Source organism: Phasianus colchicus, chromosome 1, assembly GCF_987193195.1.
Source record: "Phasianus colchicus chromosome 1, bPhaCol1.hap1.1, whole genome shotgun sequence".
Lineage (NCBI taxonomy): Eukaryota > Metazoa > Chordata > Aves > Galliformes > Phasianidae > Phasianus > Phasianus colchicus.
This window is the reverse complement of record NC_143436.1, coordinates 4,216,899-4,236,714: the sequence shown is the minus strand read 5'-3', so window position 1 is coordinate 4,236,714 and position 19,816 is coordinate 4,216,899. Positions and strand designations below refer to the sequence as shown.

The 19,816-nt window shown below is 38.8% G+C and overlaps 1 protein-coding gene across 4 annotated transcripts in view; it reads left to right on the top strand.

Annotated features, from left to right (window-relative positions):
* The window catches only part of MKLN1 (muskelin 1), a 97,814-nt gene that overhangs the window by 30,532 nt on the left and 47,466 nt on the right, over positions 1-19,816 (top strand). For all 4 annotated transcript variants that reach the window (XM_031609737.2, XM_031609736.2, XM_031609739.2 and 1 more), the window contains 4 exons: positions 382-491; positions 4,322-4,514; positions 12,234-12,311; positions 13,471-13,536. In XM_031609737.2, coding sequence (XP_031465597.1) covers positions 382-491; positions 4,322-4,514; positions 12,234-12,311; positions 13,471-13,536 — 447 coding nt within the window. The remainder of the gene's footprint in view (positions 1-381; positions 492-4,321; positions 4,515-12,233; positions 12,312-13,470; positions 13,537-19,816) is intronic.

The following is a 19,816-nucleotide window of genomic DNA, read 5'->3' as shown; positions in this document are numbered from 1 at the left end:
GAAAATAATTGTTGCTGACAAAAGTGAAAATAAATGCACTGTGAGAAGCAAATAGCGTCTCTAGTGTCCATGTCAAAGCTTTTTGCCTCCTAGTTGTTTTAAATGATAGCATTTTTGCTCTTTTACTTAAAGCAAGCTTCTGCTTTGTAATAATGTGTTAATGTTGTTTAGCACAGGCTGCTTTAAATGACAGCTTTAACATGGCGTGATAATTTTTCCTAAACTTTCTTGAACTAAAAGTTCTATAAAGTCATAAATGCTGAATTTTATTTAACTTTCTGAAGTGTACTGTTGAAGAAGTAGTAGTATGTATAGCCTATTAAGACTTGTGTAATGTTTGGTATTTATGTGTCCTTTTTCTCCTTTTCCTTTCTTCTCCAGTTCCACTGTTATCCTGGGGACCTAGCTTCAATTTTAGTATCTGGTATGTTGAACTTAATGGCATTGATGATCCAGATGTGGTCCAACCGTGCCTCAATTGGTACAGCAAGGTAGGCCTGCATTTTAGGTGCCTGTCTGCTTGAGGATTTGTCATCTCAGAATCTTGTGAAGCTTCTCTTACTGGAATTATGTGACCTTTTCATTCCCTGAATATCAGCTTTTGAAACAACAAACACACATAGTTAAAACTCAAACCACATGGCTGACTTTGACTTTGAGTCTTTTTGTATCTGCAGCTTTTATAAAAGAAAACAACAAAAACCTGCTAGGTAGCATCACAAGAAAAACTTAAAGGAATGTGGAGTCAAAAGGGGACAATGTGATTGAAGTAATGTTTGCATTGGAAAAGAAATAAGTCTTTAAGATTCCACTTCTGCCTCTCTTGCCTTTTGATTAGTCTTTTCTTTTACCATACAGTTAAGCTCTTCTGCAGAGCTATATGTGAGTCTGGAGGCATCTGGTTAACTATGTAGCTTTTGTTACAGGGTATGGGTTTGTTTAAAGAATCCTCTTAAGTGTCTTAATTTGCTGCAGATCTTTGCACTTCTCATGTTTCCCTCCTAATATCATTCTGTTGAATATTCTGAAATTGAGGGGAGCTGACACTGCTGGACTATGAGATGATTTATGCCATTTGTCACTTTGATGGACAGAAAATTCAAGGGTTTCTAAACGTTATTTGTATAAGCTGTGCATAATTGAGTACAGCAAGTATTCTGTGGGAGAATGAATTAAAAACCAGAATTTATTTTAATGCTATTTTTAATGCATATAACTTCTCTATTAATACCATGTGAATTTCATGAATTGTTCCAGAAGAAATTCTTCCCAGTTGAATAAGACTGAGCAGTAGAGCATCATATCTCTGCTTCCAAAATGAAGAAATCAGAAAGGAGATAGGCAAAAAGGAGAAGGCTGTTGATGTAATACTGGTACTCCTTCCCCACTGTATGGTGCTGCCAGTTGAATTAGAACTGTTAATATGGTCACAATATTTCTTTACCTTACTATTTAATTTGTAAATTTTTGCAGCAACATCACAGGCTTCTTCCTGGAGGATTTCAGAGCAGTACTAATAGTTACAGAAGAAGTTGTAGCTGCTTTAATTGTAAAGTCGTATTTTGGTCATTAAGCTGCTAATTGCTGATGTTTGGTCAGTAGAAACTGCTGATGGTTTTCTGTGCTTTCTCCTAACTCTGCACATTATGGTCTCTGTCATTTTTCACTAGTTGCAACTATGAGGTTATGATTTTTCTTTTAAATCATTTTTTGGTCAAGGACAGTCTGATGTTGACATCTGTTTTGTTATGTCTTATCCCATGGAATCTACACTTCTCATGGTCTGCATGTATGTAGTTACAAGCTTCTTCAAAGCTTCTGCCAGCATTGTTCTTCTAAAGCTAAGAGCCCTAAAGCAACAAGACAGAGACTTAGTCATGACTGTTTGGATCAATTGCCAAATTTTTGGTGATCATTGTGTTTCAGTGTTCTCTTCTCCCACGGTCTGGAGAGGCTGCTATTACTAAAGCCATGTAGAAGGATATAAGCTAACCCTTATGTGGGGAAGGGCAGCAGAGTTATCTGTTTTTTCCATTCGAGGTAGTGTGGGTATTATCTTGCATATTCTTGAAAGTCTGAAAGATTTGGAAATCTAATAATTGTTCTCTATTGAGACATCAGACAAGAAGGTTCTCCATGAAGTCGCCCATCCTTTTTGTTCTGTGTGCTTCAACCAGTAAAACTTCCTTTTCCTGGGGGAATAGGATTAGATGTGACACATAATAACTGGAAAAAAAGTGTTCTCCTCAGTTGGCTCTTCACTCCTTTTTCCTTATTGTTTAGCTCACCTGACAGCCTCTTGCAGGCCTTACCACTTCAGTTTTACTGAAGACTAAGCATAGTTTGGCATCTTAGAAATGGCAGTTTATGGATGGCTTTCATTTTTGTTTTTCATAATGAACAATGTAAAATATTTTTAATTCTAACTGTATATTTCACAGCGTTAACATCTCAGTCTCACGCTCTGGTTAAGTTTTTAACCAAAGTAATTATTTACAGATTCAGATCAAAGCTATTCTTTGATTTGTGATCTTTTTAAACTTGCGTGACAGCATGTGAAGAGAAGCCTCTTATATACTTTTTAGACTCATTTTTTTGCATAAAATATTTTTATACTTAGCTTCTGTACTACTACTGTGGTGTCAGTCAAGTAGCAACTTCTTTATTACATCAAGTGGCCAACCTGCCAGTAGTCAATCCATGTTTTATAAGCCAGGTTTATTGATCATGAGATGCTCAGTAGCAGTACACAAAGTCTGTACTTTTAGTCTAATGGCCAAGTTGCAGCAGCTGAAGATGCAGAAGTTTGTTATTAGAGACATACATCTATCCTTTTGCTTGCTATCCCTTGGAGCAACAAATAATGTAGGGTGATGATGAACGCAAGTGAACATTTGCTTAAAGTCAGTGTCTTAAGTATCTCTTTAAAAAAAAAAAAAAGATAAATCTAGCTGTGCTCCAAAGCTGTGTTTTAGCTTTAATACTCCTTTGTCAGTGGGTTGCGTTTTTATTGGTATGTGTCCTTGGCCTTTTTCATGTGGGCTGGGAACTGATTTTCTAAAAATGCATAGTTCTGCTTATTTGCAGCTGTATAATACTGATGGATTAAGAACTAAAAATACAGTACATGGCTGTGCTTCTTTTTAGCTGTGTTTTAGTTGTAGATTCTTGCTATAGAGCTGTTATTTCAGAAGCACTAATTTGTTCTGAATGTTGGTGTAAGTTTTCAGGCTTTCAGAAAGATCCTGTTCATTTCAATTTCATACACTGAACTTTGAGCAGTGGCATCAGTTTAAGAATAAAATCTCATTTTATTTTGATCGCTCTTAGAGATGCTTAAGTTGGACTTGTTTTTTACCACACTAAATGATGTGTGTTAAAGATGAAAGTCAAGAATTACATGTTTTTAATGCGGTAGAGCTTGGGTTTGATGGATATACATAAAATAAGTGGTTCTGGATGTCTGAGCTACTTATAAACATACAAATCTGAGTCACTTACGCATGTTGTTAACAGCTTTGAATATGCAGTGAATGACTTGGTACGTTAACTGCGTGAGCTGTAGTTCTTAAATAGAATTTACTACTTCCTCATATTTCTGTACCTTTATTTTTTGATGCAGTGTGGGTTTCCCTAGCCTTTCTCACTCTCCCACAGTTGAGTGGGACACGGACAGCTTTGGCTAATCTGTAGTATGAAGGCAAGGGTTCCACTTTAAGACTTGTGGGGAATATTTTGAAGGTAAAACTCTGGCATGCATGTAAATACTTGCTGTTGTTGATTTGAAATCCTTGCAAACTTGCAGGATTTGTGGTTAGTCGTACGTTCTGCTTTTCCATTACAGGAGCGGTGGTCATTACAAGTATTTATATTCTAATGTTTTTTTTTCCTTCTGCTTCTAGAAAAGCTGTGACCTACTTACTCTTCTAAATTATTTTGTTACATAAGAGTCATACAATCAAATTATGTAACACTGATAGCGACGGCTTTTTCCTGCCCTGTATGCCATGTAGGCCTCAAACAGCAGGACCAAGCAGATGGGGGGGAAGTAATGGTCACTTTGGAGATCTGGGACACTGCAGTCTCTTCTCATGCACCTATTAAATTGTGTTCATGATATGAAGCTGTATAATTTCTATACTGTTGAAAAGGAAACGTCTGCGCAGCTTCTGATGTCTGTGATAGTGTTCCTCTGTAAGCTCATAAGCAAGTTACGTGCAGTGTGTAAGAACCTATCTCCAGACTGATTCATAGGTAGATGCCAACTGTTCTAGTAAAAACAAAATCTGCATGTCTCATAGATTTTCTTGTGTTCCAGTAGTACCGTGAACAGGAAGCCATTCGCCTTTGCCTAAAGCATTTTCGTCAGCACAACTACACTGAAGCTTTTGAGTCGCTGCAGAAGAAAACCAGGATTGCTTTGGAGCACCCTATGTTGACAGACCTGCATGACAAACTAGTGTTGAAGGGAGACTTTGATGCTTGTGAAGAACTGATAGAAAAAGCTGTGAATGGTAAGACTCAGAGGCGGCTGGGGATATTAAAAACTAAACAAAAAGACGTTGAAGTATGACTGCTTTCAGTGTTAATGTACGTAATAAGAAAATTGTCTATTCTATGTGCTATTTCATAGTGTGGTGTCCTATCAAGTTCTGGATTCTATATGCATGATGAAAGCTAAAAATTAATTCATGAAATAACTTATCTCAACTACATTTGGAGGCATCACAACTACATTTGGAGGCTCTCTTTCCCTTGAAGATGACAAATTGATGAATTTAAAATCAGTGAAGATAGGTTCTTCATGCAAGTGGCTGGCAAACTGGAGGTGGACATAGCTATCAGAAGTAAACTGTAGTAATGAGCATAGAAAAGCAGCAGTGGAAACAGAAGCGTAGAACTTGTGTTCTGAGTAATGATCTTTATCATGATTTCTGGCTAGGACTTACCAGTTGGTGAGTATTTCAGCAGAACTTCAGCTATATTTGAGTATGCTTTCTTTGTGAAGAAAGTACTCCCTGGAGGATGTCTTAAGAGAAGTCATAATGATTGGAAGCAAAGGCTTTCTTCACTTACCGGTTTCTTTGTAACTACTATTAATTTTTTACTTGGAACCTTTCAACTTAGAAGCACTGTGTGTAAACAGCTCTCATCTCCTAAGACAGGAGAGATTTACTTTCTGTTGATAGAATGAGATACAAGAATTGAGCTTTTGCAGTGAAGTGTGTCTCCAAAGATCTGTGCAGTGGTTTTGGATTGCAATTTGATAAACAGAGGCACTCTTGCCTGTGGGTGTCGTGCTTTTTGACTACGTGCAATTGCTATTCATGGAAAACCTGTACTGGCATAAGAGATCCTCGTGTCTGTGGATTTGGAAACTAAGTGGACCAATGTAATGGGTGTCTGGCGCCAAAGGTTTGTGTTGGTGGTTTTGTTTTTGTTTTGTTTTAAATTCTGGGTGAATCAATCATTTTGAAATATCTCTTAGAATAAATAGCAGCATACATGATTGATCACCTCTTTCTCGGTAAAACCACTGAAGTTGCAAGTGGTTCTTAGGATATGATAGAAATGATAGATTTAAAATCAGCATCACAGTGCTTTCATGAGGAAGCTGTTCAGCAGAGCACAATTTAGGGAGTTTATTGCAACAGGCTGTCAAATGGCTTTCTGTGAGTTTTGACAGAAGACTTCGGAACTATATAAGCAGTACAGCTTGACTCTGCTGTGTGCTGAGCTCCCTGAGCAGCTACAAGCATTGAGCCTGAGAAAAGCCTACATTCATCCTTGTCCTTCTGAGTGCTGCTTGTTCTCCTGAGACGTAGTAGTGTTGTTGGCTTGGAAGGGAGTGTAAACAGCTTCCTGCAATGTAGAGACATTCTTCAACTGGCAGCTTTCTGCTGAATCTAAGAGCACGTGAGGGTTGTAGGAGGAAAGAGCAGTGGGGGGGCTGTAGCTGGCTCTTGCTCTGCTGTTGCAGTGTTACTCAAAGAAGGGAATGTCAGAGGGAGCTTTTGTGCCCACCAAACTGAAGCAATGGGATGTTATATGCTGATGATTACAATCTTGCCAAGGGATCTGTCTTGGCTGTGGCTTCATCTCATCAGTGCTTAGAGGCTTTCCTCTTTCCACCTCATTGCAGACCGTAGTAGAAGCTACTTCTTGAATGGAATTTCACTAGAGATCTAGAATGTGCTGAGTGAGGTCCCTCAAAAACTGACCTTTTTCCCCACAGGCACTAATGAATTGAATGTTTGTGGCTTTGTTTTGCCCTGTTGCATATTAATTCTTTTCACCACATTATGTGTAGCATACTGAATTTATTGCATCCAGCAGTTTTCCCCTGAGACTAGAACTTAGGAGGTGCTTCTGTGCCTCCCCAGTATATCCAGAGCAAAATTGCTGTCTGCAGTGCTCAACTTTACTAGATGTGGAAGACAAAAGACTTCCCTGGTAGAAGATTCCAAGTCTGGTATTGTACTGATGGATTGACAATTTGATGTCAATAATCCTCTTTCCCTTCTTCCTGCAATCATGTCCCTTTTTAGAGGCTGGAGAACTTTGCATGTCCTAGAAAAATAGTGTGGTTTGTTTTATCACTCCTTTTTTTTTTGTTTTGTTCCAGCAAGTACAGAAACAAATATTTAAAGCAACACACTATGGGTAACTTAGCAGGAGAGTCTCCGAGCAGCAGAGTGAAATTTCCTTACTGTTTCTGAGGGACAGAATAATATGCATGGGTGTGTTTATATTGCTTCCTTTTAATCTAGCACCTGGCTAGCTGAAGTTAAATGTCAGTGTATGCATCTCCCATTGCTCTGTTGCTTATCCTTAATGATTTTGCTTGTCTTTGAATACATTAACCTGCCTTCTGCCTTCCCTTCTGCATTTCTTTTTGCTGTCTTCAGCTTTTGCACCCATTTAAAGTTCTGTCACCTCCCAGCACCCTTCAGTGAGAAGTGATATCTATCTCAAGACACTGAGGCTGCATCCCATATTTTCTGTAAGGTGGCAGAACTTGAACTGGGTCAATCCCTGCTCAGGACAGTGTATGCCCTAGCCCCTTGCTTGGTGACACTGGTGCTCATGTTGCCACGTGGTAAGCCAGGTCAGGGAACTGATTCAGCTACAGTGTGGGAAAGGGCAGGAACTAAAAACATGAAAAAGCTGCTGAAAGAGTTTGTCCATGGTTATACCAGTTGACTGTCATAAGGCAAGTAGCTGAACACGTATTTCACAGCTGGGTCTTTCCCTTTCTTGCTAGGATGGAAATAGATGTTTTCAGTCTCACTTTCTCCTACAGTATCAGCTCCCTGTGGTCCTCCGCAGTTACCTGTCCTTGCTTTGTTCTTGATGTCTCTGAAGTGCTTCTGTTTGAAAAAGGCTTGTTTGCACCCAACACCTCACTTTCTTGGTAGCTTGGTTGTGCAGTCTCCTAGCTTGCTACTAAATTTTGGAGGTATGGGTTTTATAACTGAGCTCTCCACTGCATTTTCTTGTCAATTAGATGCAGATTAACTTTAGTCCTGTGTATGATGAGTTAGTGTAGTTGAACTGTAGAGTTAATTGAGATACACAGATTCTTAAATTATCCCTGTTACGGAACAGTTTGCTCTTTTGAATGGATTGGACATGAATATTTGAACTGCTGAACTCTTGCTAATCTGAGAGTTCATAGCCTTAAAGGAACCAACAGAGTGCAGTGAGGTTGACACTGACACTGGTTGCTCGGTGCAGCCTAAGATTTGATTTGTAGGGGCTAATATTTGCAGCGATAGGTATTTAAAAAGTGAAATGTGATACATCTTTTGTAGGGTATTTCCATAGGCTTAGTCATGTAGAAAAAGTGTAGGTGGTCAAGAATTAGTGCTAGCAGAGCTAAACTCTTGTTCTTTTGCATTGCTAATGGTGAGCGCTGTCTTCCACCTCACATCACCAGATGATTTCTTTTGAGAGCTCAGTGGCAGGCAGCCACACTTTTCCCGCAGATTCTTTTGACTTGTGCATTAGACTTAGAAAATGGGCAAATGGAAACTCTGGCAGCTGTCTGACTTCCGCTCAGAAATAAAAGGTTCCTTAAATCTCAGCTGGTTCACAGCCTTGGTTCAAATGCTTCACATTTGGATTCATTCCTATAGCTTTCAACCAGCCTATATTGAAGAAAAAAATCTGCTTAGTATTCCTACAGAGAGCATGAGGAGTGCAAATTACTTGGTGAACTGGTTGCAACTACTGGAGGCATAGAAGGCTGCTTGGAATGGATTGAAGATCTGCTAGGTTTGCTGCATATTAGTATTCCAGGGACCCATTTGTTCCTTCTGGCAAGTCTTCTATCTGCATGCAGTACAGTGTCTATCTGCTGACACGTTGGCCCTGTACAATGAATGAGATGGTGATTTACAGCCTGAAAGCTCAAATGTCTCCCAAAACTTGGGGTGTACAGGAACATCTGTATTCTTCTGGAAGCTGCTGACAGACACCACTTAATTTTAACTTCAGACACTTTGGAGTTCATGTTAGAGCAGCAAACCAGCCTGTAAATTCTCTGTGTTATACTGGGATAGATGGAGGAGAGAAGCTTGCTAGGGATTCAAGGCCTATAGTAAGTAGATCACAGAATTGTAGAATCCTAGGGGTTGGAAGGAACCTCTGGAGATAATCAGTTCCCATCCCCTTTACAGTAGGCTGCAGATGGTGTGGTACGATGGTACAGTGGTATGGTTTCTGTAGAAGCAGGTATCTTGTAGGAGAACAAACCTTGCATCCTGATTGGTTTCTCTTATTAAGAGGAGAGGAAGAAGATGTCACAGTTTTGAGGCTTGAAAATTCATGTTTTCTTGTTGCTTTCACGTTTTAAGGAAATTACGTGGTGGCTGGAGTCTTGTCTGATCTCATCTTTTTCTGCTTCAGATTTTGTTTGGAAGCATTTTCTGACTACAAAAACTTTATTGTTTTATTTTACGAAGAAAAACATCTGAAACTGTAGAACCCCCAACAAAACAAACCCCCAAACTCCAGAAGTCACGGACAAAAGTTGCTTTGAAGTTTTTCATGCCTTTAATAGTGAAGTGAGTAGATTTCACTACTTCTGGCTAGAGGTGCGTGTTGCCTAAAATTAAACTTAGTACAACTTTCACTTGTTTCTGATCAGCTTCACAAAGTTAAATATTTTGGTCTGCAGTGTTTGTTTTAATCTCTTCTGGGTAATGTGTAATTGACAGACAAAATAAAGCTTTCAGTTACCAGATGAACTTCACAATAGTTAAACCTAGTAAATTTCATGTTGTTACATCCAAAATGCATCACAACTTGTTGCAAAGTGTTTGTAAATAGTACAGAATAAAAGTACCATCTTTGGCTGCAGTTCTACAGAGTAAACATGGACGTTGAGATGAGAGACCGCAGGGCCTACGGAAACTACTTCTTTTAAAGGCTTGCACTTCACGCTTTTTCTACAGTGAGCTTGAAATTTATTTTAAACTACTGGTTCATTGGAAACAGCTGACAGACATAAGTAGGCCTGGATCTGATCTTCAGTCCTTTGCTGAAACTTTAGAGACTTTTTGGTCAGCGGCTCTACCCTGGCCAGAGACACAAGGAGTGTGCTAGAAGTCTGGAATCAGATACAGAATCCACCTAGAAATCCTTTTTTTCTTTTTTTTCCTCTTCTCCCTGTGGTGTCAGACAGGTGGTGATTCAGCTCCCAAAACAAGCTGCTTCTGGTTTGCGGTGCAAGTAGAATGAATGTGGAACTGCTTCCAGCAGAAAGAAACATTTCTGGGAAGCGAGCTGGAGTATTTCCAAACCAATGTCCCATGGAAGACAAGAAGCATTATTAAAAGAGGCTGAAAGCACAGTAGGGGAGAAGTATCATATCTTGACAAGTGCAGCCTGTGGGTGTTGAGCATGGGAGAGAGGTTAAATCACCCTTTCGGATCATATGTGGTGTAATTCATCCTCTTGAGCTATTTATGTCCAATTATCTATTGGCTGCCATAGGGATAAATACAGTTTTGTCTTTGGACTTAAAGACCGAAAAATGATAACCAAGAGGCTGAATTTCTATCTAGGTTTGTGGCTAGAAAAATCTGACTCAGTATGGAATTACGTACAGTGCATATGTTTATTCTATTGGAAGTTGGCTTTTCTGAATCAGAATTCATGAAATCTCAAGCCTCTTGTGTTTTATTCCACCTTTATTAATCCTGAAGAAATCTGAGTAACAGTCCCAGTCTTAAAACTGAAACAAGCCATTCTACATATGGTGAGCAAACTTCTGACTTTCTTCAGATTTTAACAGAGTAGTAAGTCTGAAAAACTTGCAGAACAGAGTTGAAGAAAGTTGAAAGCAGTTTTGTATTTTAAGGCCGAATTCAGTACTTTTTTGGAACTCTTGAGTGCCTTTCATTTTCCTATTAGGTGATTTCTAAATAGAGTCTTCATGTTCTCCCAGGAAGTCCTTGCTGGCTTGAGTTTTAATTAAAACCTGGATTTCAGTCATGACAAAGTACAGGATGCCAGGAAATGCTCTAAAATATCCTCTGAATGTTGTGTCACGCTTACCAAAGATTCTTACCTTTTTTGTAACTAAATAGGTACGTGTGCAGTAAAGAATGATCTTTTTTTCCTCTCTGTGCCCTCCAAGGGATTTGTATAAATAAATGGAGGCATTCACAATCTGTTACGTTCTTACCTCAAAGCCACAATTACTGGGGTTGGAAGAACTGAAAAGTAGTACATAGAACTTGGTAACTTCATTTTTTCTTTCTCTACTGAGGAATGTAAAAGTGATTCCTGAGCTAGTTGGCTAGGTCTGATTCTAGTGAAGAGCAAAGCTGTTAGGAACAGAATGAAGGATTTCTGAATGCATCCTACCCTTGACCGAGCAGCCTATGTGCAGTGTTCTGTTTTATTACAAAACCATGTAAATCTGTCATTGGAATTCTGAGTCTGCTCGTGTTAGTTATTATAGCACTAGTGGTGTAAAAATGTGGCTCACATTTTTTTTTTTTTTTTTCGAGTACTGTATAAATGGAGTACAAATGCTTGTAATAAATATGTCTTGAGATGGTGGGGTAATGGGTGGGATATAGGAAGGTGGGTGTTAAGGGAAGCAGTGATCAGGAGACTGGCTACTAGCAGTCTAGTAGTTTGATATACATGCAGAAAGTTAGGGAGTTTTTCTTAATGAAGTCATTTGAAGACTGATACAAGTTTCTCTCAGTGCTTGCTAAGCTCTTCTCTTCTGAAGAAGAGGAGCTTCAGAAAATTAAATATTTGTCTAGTAAACTCATGACACGTGTAGAACACAGTTAGGATCTGACCTTTTGATGCTAAGCAAATTACGTCTGGTAGCTGTATAGAGGGAGAGAAGAATGCCCATGGAATGTGGATAGAGTGCTGCAAGTTACTGCTTCTTACAGAAATGCTGCAGTTGGCATATCTGGCCAGTGACTTAATGTTTCTTCTGTTTCTCTTCTTGTTTAAGTCTCTGAGGAGAATGTAAGCTATTATTTTGTTTCTCATCCAATGCTCGGTTGTCCCATGTTGTAGCTTTTAATCTGCTTTTCTTTTTCAGGTGAAGCTCCAGAGATACTATCTGACCTAGTTTTGAATTAACATGTGTTAAAATGGTTGAATTTGACGTGCATTGGCAACTTCTCTTTTGATTAAATAAGGGGGTGGGACTCTATTCTTAACTAAATACACCACATCGGAAATTTACAGACGATTGGCATGACCTGGCTTACAGACTTTGTCACTGTTCATTGATGTAGTAATGAGTCCTCATTCTTATTGTAGTGCTTCCACATTAAGTTCATTAGCAAGTTTAACAAATTAACTTATGTACACAGAAATTCATTAAAATGAAGACATCATGGAGTCATTAAGGTCATCTAGTCTAACCATCAACTTACCACCACCATGCCCACTAAGCTGTGTCCCTAAGTGTCTGCAGAGGATCAACAAAAAGCACTTTCTGACTTTCTTGGGTGTGCACGGAATGACTCAAACACTTGCAGTGCAAGGCCATTGCCATGACAACATGTCAGAGGTTATTAGGGAGGTAGTGGAGCCCATTACCTCACGGGATAGTCCTGCTTTGCTGACAAATGAGCATACCTTTTGGAAGAGTATACTAGATTGACTGTTGTAGTCTTGTGTTTTTTTTTTTTTTCTTTTGCTATAGTTGAAATATAAGCCTTTTATACAGCAGGAGTTTTGTTTTGCAGATGGCTTATTCAATCAGTATATCAGTCAACAAGAATACAAACCTCGCTGGGGACAGATTATCCCCAAAAGTTCCAAAGGTAAGGATTTTTCTGAAGCTACAGCCCTCATACCACTCATACTTTCATGCTCCTTTCTGGGTATAGAGCAAGACACTGATGAAAGAAGGCATTCTGCTTTCTGGGGAATGGGATCATCTGTGAAAAACTTGCCATTTGTCTGCAAATCAATGAAATGTAACCTGGTCTCTGGTTGAATAAGAAATGCTCCAAGAACATTAGCTGTCACTTCAAGGACAACTAATCATTTCACAAGTGAAACTCAGACTATAAGTTATCTGTAGGACTGTGTTTAATGTGTGGAGTGATCTTAAAGGGAGATGTACAGCTAAGAGTGGCAAATAGATGCTTTATTTTAACGTGGAGTATTTGTGACTTGAAGCATATCTTTTGAAATCTTCATCTATTGTACAGTAAATCTAAACTGCAGAATCTATCCCCAAATATTGACTACAAGGAACAAAAATGACTGTTGTGCAGCAACTGCAGGATTCAAAGTGCCAATCGCCAAGCACAGAGCCCCATCCCTGAACCTCTTGGGGAAGGGTTATGTATGAATATAAACAGACTTATCTTCCAGTGGAATATGGAATATCTTTCTAATATTGCTTCCCTGTCCTGAACAATTAAGAAATCTGAAGTGACTGGAAAACTACTTTAATTGGATGGTTGGAATTCCCTTATGTGAGAACAAATAATTGGTGCAAAGCTAACTGTTATATCCATACCATTAGCCCTTTGCTTCCCTCCCTTGGGTACAGTGCTGTTGTTTGAGTATCTGTTCTCACTTGTCTGCCTTTAGGCAGCATTGGGTGAGAGCTGAAAGGAGAGCAAAAGATTCTCAGTGTTCCCACTACTGGAAGGTTTCAAAGATAGCTCAGGCCTCATTTGTGAGGACCTGCATGCTTGAGGAACTCTGAGGATCCTTTGGAAGGCTGCTAGAATTGCAGTAGAGTACTGTATTCACTTCAGTTATTTATTGGAGCAGTCAGCAGTTTTATTTTGAATTTTACAATGTGTGGAAGAATACTAACTGGAGAAAGTGTTAAAGTTCAAAAATGATGAGTTAAGTTGCCCTGCTTTTGTATAGTACTTGACTACACGTGAAGTTCTATCCTTTCTGTTAAAGGTCTTATAACAGATGGCATTCTTTCACTCCTTTTTTTTTTTTTTTTTAAAGGTGATGGGGAAGACAGCCGACCAGGGATGAGAGGAGGCCATCAGATGGTTATAGATGTTCAAACAGGTGAGTAGTTATTGATTTCTTTTCTCAATGAATTTAGTTATTTAATGAGATTTTTCACATAAATGTTGCAATATATTCTTTTGAGAATGCTTTAATTTTAATTTTTGGAGAAAAATTGTACTTTTAAATAATTGTATTAAATAATCTGCTTTCTTTGCCTGGAGCATATTCCAACTGCTTTTCCCACTAGCTTCTTCCCTGCTAATATCCCTTTGGGTCTTTAACTCCTCACTGCTTTGCTAAGAAGCCAAGAACAATTGGTTTAAATAATTTGTCTTTCTTCCCCCTTTTGAGCAGATGCTTATACAGGAGACATTAGGGATGATTATTTCCCTTATCATCTGCTTTGGAATAGCACTTCAGCAATAAATCTGACATGCTGGAATATTCCTCATATTTTGGTTAGAGTGGCTTCTAACTTCTGCTATTTTTGTGCTGGAAGTTCCATTTAAATATAATTTACTTGATGCTTTTTATGAAAATGCTTTCAATAGCATTTTAAAAAACGGTTCAAACTCTGTTTTGAAGAGCTCATAAAGAGAAGAAAGGAAGGTATAGGTAACAGTGTTGATGAACTCTGTACTCTATAATTTTCTCTAGCTATGTCTTTTATTTAATCAGATTTCTGTAGTGCGTCATTCCTGACTAAAGTGACTGTTCACTTAAGCTTCCCTGCCTGCATCTTTGCTAAACAAATAATTTGTATGAGTAATGGAGCTTTTCTTAGGAAAGAAGAAACAAGATCAGGGTTGTCAGTTGCAGAAAGGAATACAGGGTGGAAACGAGGGAGTTGGCAAAAAACGGCAGTAGCTGTCTCTGTTGTGGTCATATGGAGAGGGATTGAAGCATGTGACAGGATAGTACCTTCAAGAGTAATTTGCTAAGTCATAGTGAACAAGCAAAAATGCAGAAGTCACTGCAGTCTTTGGCTGTTACTCAGTATGTAGTTTTTGCTCTAGAGGAAGCACTCGAGTTATTTTGTATATGAAAGCAAACTTTTTTTGGTGTAAGATTCATTAGAATAAAATGCTGCTGGAGGATAGCTGGTGTCTGTCTACAAAAGAGGCTGTGAACGCTCCCTAGTGGTCTTAGTAAGTAAGTAGCAATGTCTGTTTCACAAGCATGCCGAAGAAATGCCAAGCACTTCAGTCTGGCAGTGACAGTCCTTTAGAGCTGCTGAAAGCAATAAAATGATGGTAGCATGAGTCTTCGTTTCCATTTCTGTTGGTTTTCTTAAGTCTTATTAAGCATATCACCTCTGCATTTCACTTATCATCACTCTGCTTCAATAAAGCAGTATAAAGCACAGATATTTTTTTTCTGATTTTTTTTTTTCTCCCCTAATTGCTTAAAACTGGTTGGAGAGCATCTACAGAGAAAGAGTCTCAAGGTGTGAGAAGTGGATTCCTATGTCATGTTAGTCCCTTTTTGCTGCAGCTCTCCAGTGGTGGCAGGATATACTCCTTCAGAAAGTTTTTCTGTGGAGCATTTAGGAAGTTTGGGAAGTTGCCCTTGCTTTTGCTTCCAGGCCCATTGAGACTTGTAAAAGCTTGTATGTTTTTGAGATTAAAAGCTTTGCCATGTAATTTAGCTTACAAACAGGCCAGGGGAAGTTCTTGGTGCTGTTTGTATTCTTAAAACCAGCTGCTGCTGACTGCTTGAGTTTTCTTTTGAACATAGGTAGCATTTAGTGAGACTGTGGGAGTTTGGCCAGTTAGGTCAGGATGTGTTTTACAGGCTGGAATTGGTCTCCCTGGCCAGCCATGAGCAAATCAAGCATTAAGAGAAAAAGGAGCAGCAGCACACTTGCAGACATCATCCATTCCTTACAAGAAAAAAAACCAAAAAACCAAGACCAGACTTACATGAATCATGAGAATTTTATTACATAAAAGTAGCAAGTTTTGGAAGCAAACTTTAATCACTTACGCCCAGGTCTGCTGTAGCTATGAATATAGCTGCAGCTGGTTCTGCTTTTTGATTAACCTCAGGGAAATATTAACCAGTTGCTACTGATTACAATAATAAACATTTATTTTTACTAAGTTTTGTATAACATAGAGCCTGCCAGATGCATATAAGTGTTAATGTCAGAATAGAGGAGATGAGGTGGTAAGCAGGTTGAGCTAGATCTTGAGTTACATCATCATAGTGATTCGGTCTGCTGAGTCTCTCATTTATACTCCTAGTTTCAGGTAGGGTATTGTCATACTTGGTCCAGACTGTCTTCTAGCATGTTTTGTCTTCCAGTTAGAATAGGCTGAAGGTAACTAAAAGAGCAATTATGGCATCTCTATTGGCATAAGGTAACTTGTAGTGGCGTAGCTCACTTCTGTCTTATGCATTTAATACTTACTGAAGATGTCTTGGAATAAGTAGAGTGTTCTTTGTGCTTTGAAAAACTTACATAGCATATTGAAATGAAGAGGCAGGCATTTTGGGGGTGTGGAGCTTGCCTTCTACATGAAAAAATTGATAATCAATAACTCTCACAGTTTTTCCAGACTTCTATTTGTATTAGTGCTCAGATGGAAATCATCTGGGTGGCAGAATTAGGAAGTTGTTCTTGGTATGCTTATAGAGAAATATTTATTATGATGCACTCCTAGTTATAGTTGGAAACTGCTGTTGCATGTGTTAAGACTCTAGACTTCAAATGAAAACAGAAGGATTATGTTTCTGCTTCTTGTGTAAGGTACTTGTCTTATGTAGCTCTCTCTAGCTCTCTGAGAGGCTAGAGAGTTTTCTGCTCCCCTTTCTGAGGAAGGAGAATTGTTAGCGTAGACAGAAGTGGGGGCTTAGATTAAAAATACAATCAGAAGCATTCCCAGAACACCTAAAGTGCAAGTAACCCCAAAGCTGCGCAAGGGCATTCTTTGTAAAGTGAGCTGAATATCAGCCATGAAAACCGTCTATGATTTATGTAGGTCCTGGTGAAATTTTCAAGCATTGAAGTGCAGGCTTGTATATAATAACGTTGCTTCCCAGATGCATTAAGTGCTGATAGAGTGATTGCCCAGTGCAGTTCCGGAAGAGAACATGTAGGCATCTGTTTAGCACTGCTTTCTTGATTAACATAGCTTTAATTATGACCCCTCAGGACTTTCTTTAGTTCAGTTATGACATGTTTTGAAACAGCAACTCTGGAAGAAAGTGAGAACAGCTAAGCAGAGTGCCACATTCAGGTTTGAAGTTTTTAATCTACGATTTAGGGGAGTCCCGTGTTTCGGATGTCTGGCTTGTAATTCCCTGGGTAAGGTGGGGTTTTTTTGTCAGCTCTTACAGAGGAGGTACCGTTTTATGTGAATTATAGTGTAGTCTCCAGAACTACGTAACTTATTTTGGTAACAGAATGATGGAGGGTTTTTTAGGATTTGAAAAGAAAATGAACTATTATTGAAGTTATTTTATTTAAAAGACTCTTTGGTAATATATCCTAATTGTTTTCAAGGTTCATCATTATTTTGTTTAGATAAAGCCACCTTATGTTTTTTGTCTCAGTTGTGTTAGCTTTGTCTGTTTCTCCAAACTATGGCAACTGAAATGTATTATAAGGGAAAATATTAGTGAAATGATCTTTATCAGTGTTTGTGCTACCTCTGTTCAGTCTCTGAAGCAAAATTAATTTGTTATTTTGGGTGTATGTTACTTTGCCTTTCCTTTTGTGGGAAGGAATTATTTCATTCTGTTAGATAAGTGAAAAGAGATCTGTAGGTTGGGAACAGTGGGCGATTCGAAACAGTGGGCACAGTATGCCATAGTATATGTAGAGATGATGAAACAGTCACAAAAGAAACATGGAGCTATGAGAAAGATGAAGCGAGAACAGCAAACATGGGAAAGGATGGTGTTTTGCCTGGGGAAAACATTGCTATCCATAAGATATTTTATTTAAAGACAGGACTTGTGTACAAGATGAAGAGATCTCTGAAACAAAACACAGATGGCTTCTAAGCTCTGAAATACAAACAGCTGCTGCATCCTGGAGGTTACTCAACTTCATGGTGCTTTCACATTTGAGAAGATGACTCTGTGTGCGTTGTATGCCTACCCAGACTAGCTACAGCCTAAAAAAATTGTAGCCAGCCGCCATCTGCACTGAAGTGATTCAGAAACTGAATGGTGGACAAGAAAATTCAACATCTGTCTGTGTATTTGTGCTCAGTGTGCTCCTTTACAGAGAGCACGATGCAGCTTCCAGACAGCTGAAGAATGATATAGTTGCTGCAGGAGATGTGGAGAAAATAGGCGTTCATTTCGGGGGATAGAATGAAGAGCAATGGACACATTGCAGCAAGAGAAGTTCTGGTTAGCTACGCAGAGGGAAAAAAAAATGCACAAAACCAATAAGAGATGATCCAGATATTATGAAGAATCCGTCCTTATAGTTACTCAGAGCTCTACAAAACCTGCTTTGTTACTGAAATTTGCTCTGCTGAAGGGGTTAGAAAGAAGACTATGGCAGATTTCTAGAAGTCTTACATGCAAAAATATTTCACTGATTAGTTAAGTCACCAGAGTTGGAGTGTGCCTTGATAAAACAGGGATTCTGCAGTAGGCCAAGCTTAATTTATCAGCCTGCCCTTAACAATTTTCCGTTTTACATCCTGATAGGAAAACTTGCTGTGCCAGAATCCCATCAAAGATTTCATCGTGCATTGAAGACAGAGTTAAGAGAAGTTTGAAAAGCTGACTTTGTGAGCTTATCCAAGCCTAGACTGAAGCTCCTGAAGGGTTTTGGGGATTTAACAGGGACTGGAGATACTGTATGTACTCTTCTGAGAACAAGGAACTTGCAGAGGGGTTGTCTTGGACATATGTTAAACCTTTCAGTGTATGTTCTCTGATACTTTGTTGAGGAGTGTTCTGGCACCTTCTAGTCTTTTGGAGAACAAAAAAAGAAAAGAATTTAGACATTACAAAAACTGCTTGCTTGAATGAGCAAGCAGTTTAGAAATATTCATAGAACATATTTAAAAGTATTGAATTTTACTTTAACAGTAAATGTGAAGGAGATAAGGATAAGATGCTGGAGGAGGCGTTTGATGTCCAAAATGTAACTTGTAAAAGCTTTGGGTAGATGTAACTGCTTTCATGTTTTTCTTGTTGCCTTGCAGGTAGATATGAAAAATTCTTCCAGTCTGTCCCTAAAGCAGAACAGAACTCTGTTTTAATAAAGCAATATTGATATTGCTGTGTGACATACAACTATGATGCAAGGAAGGAATCCCTTCCTCTGCCAGAGAACAATGTTCTTCCTGCCTGCATCTTGACTTCCCTAGTGTTAATAAAGTAGAAATAATTATACCAATGTGAGACTGCTGTTTTCTCCTCAAGCTTCACACTTCAGCTGCCTGAAACCTTGTAGTCTGTTCCCTGTGTCTGATCTCCCCTTTGGTCATATGCTGATGCATTGTTTAGATGTTGTGGCAATACCAAAGAATGCTGAAGTTGTACTCTGGGTCTGTGTTAGTGAGTGCTTTCCTTGGAAAAAGTAACCCTTCCCATGAAATCTGAATTGAAAAATAGACTGGAAGGTGTGATACCAGTTGTGAAAATGAGAGTAGTTCAACTTTTGTTTTGAAAAAACAAATGCTACCTTTCCCCCCTCTGCACTCCCAACTATTTTTTTCTTATAATTTGGGAGAACAATTGTGAACTTTAGAAGTGTTGAAAAATGATTTTCCTGACATTACCATTAGCAGATGAATTTACATATTAAGAAATGTTTTTGTTACTTCTGTAATAAGATTAAAAATGATGGTCATTCTGGGTTTAGGTAGTGACAGTCTTTCTTTCATCTGGGCTACAGTTTTGTATCAAGATAAGGAAGAAATTTGGTGTACAGTTCATGTATGCTCATGTTGTTGCTGTTGCTCAGGGAATCTGGGGATGCTCACAGTTCACACTGAGTGCACCCCTTTTTGGTCCTTATACACCACTTAATTCTGTGAGCTTGATTTAAGTGAATTTTAAAATCTGAGTTTTCATCAAATTCATTCAGATTTGCTATTAAATTTCATCTGAGACAACAAAGTCTTTACAGGCAGGCATGACATTTTGGCAAGGCCCCAGTAGGATACTTAGCCAGTGCCAAATCTTTTATTTTTCTCAGCTATCAATGAAGCTGTTGTGGTAATGTGGGTTTTGTGAGCTGTGAGAATTTATGCGCACAAAGAGACCTGCTCTTAGCAGGGAACACTGGGAGCCCTGAGTCCAGGAGGAAGGGTAATTAAAGTTAATGAACCAGGGTAACCTTTCCATGGTGATGACCACTATC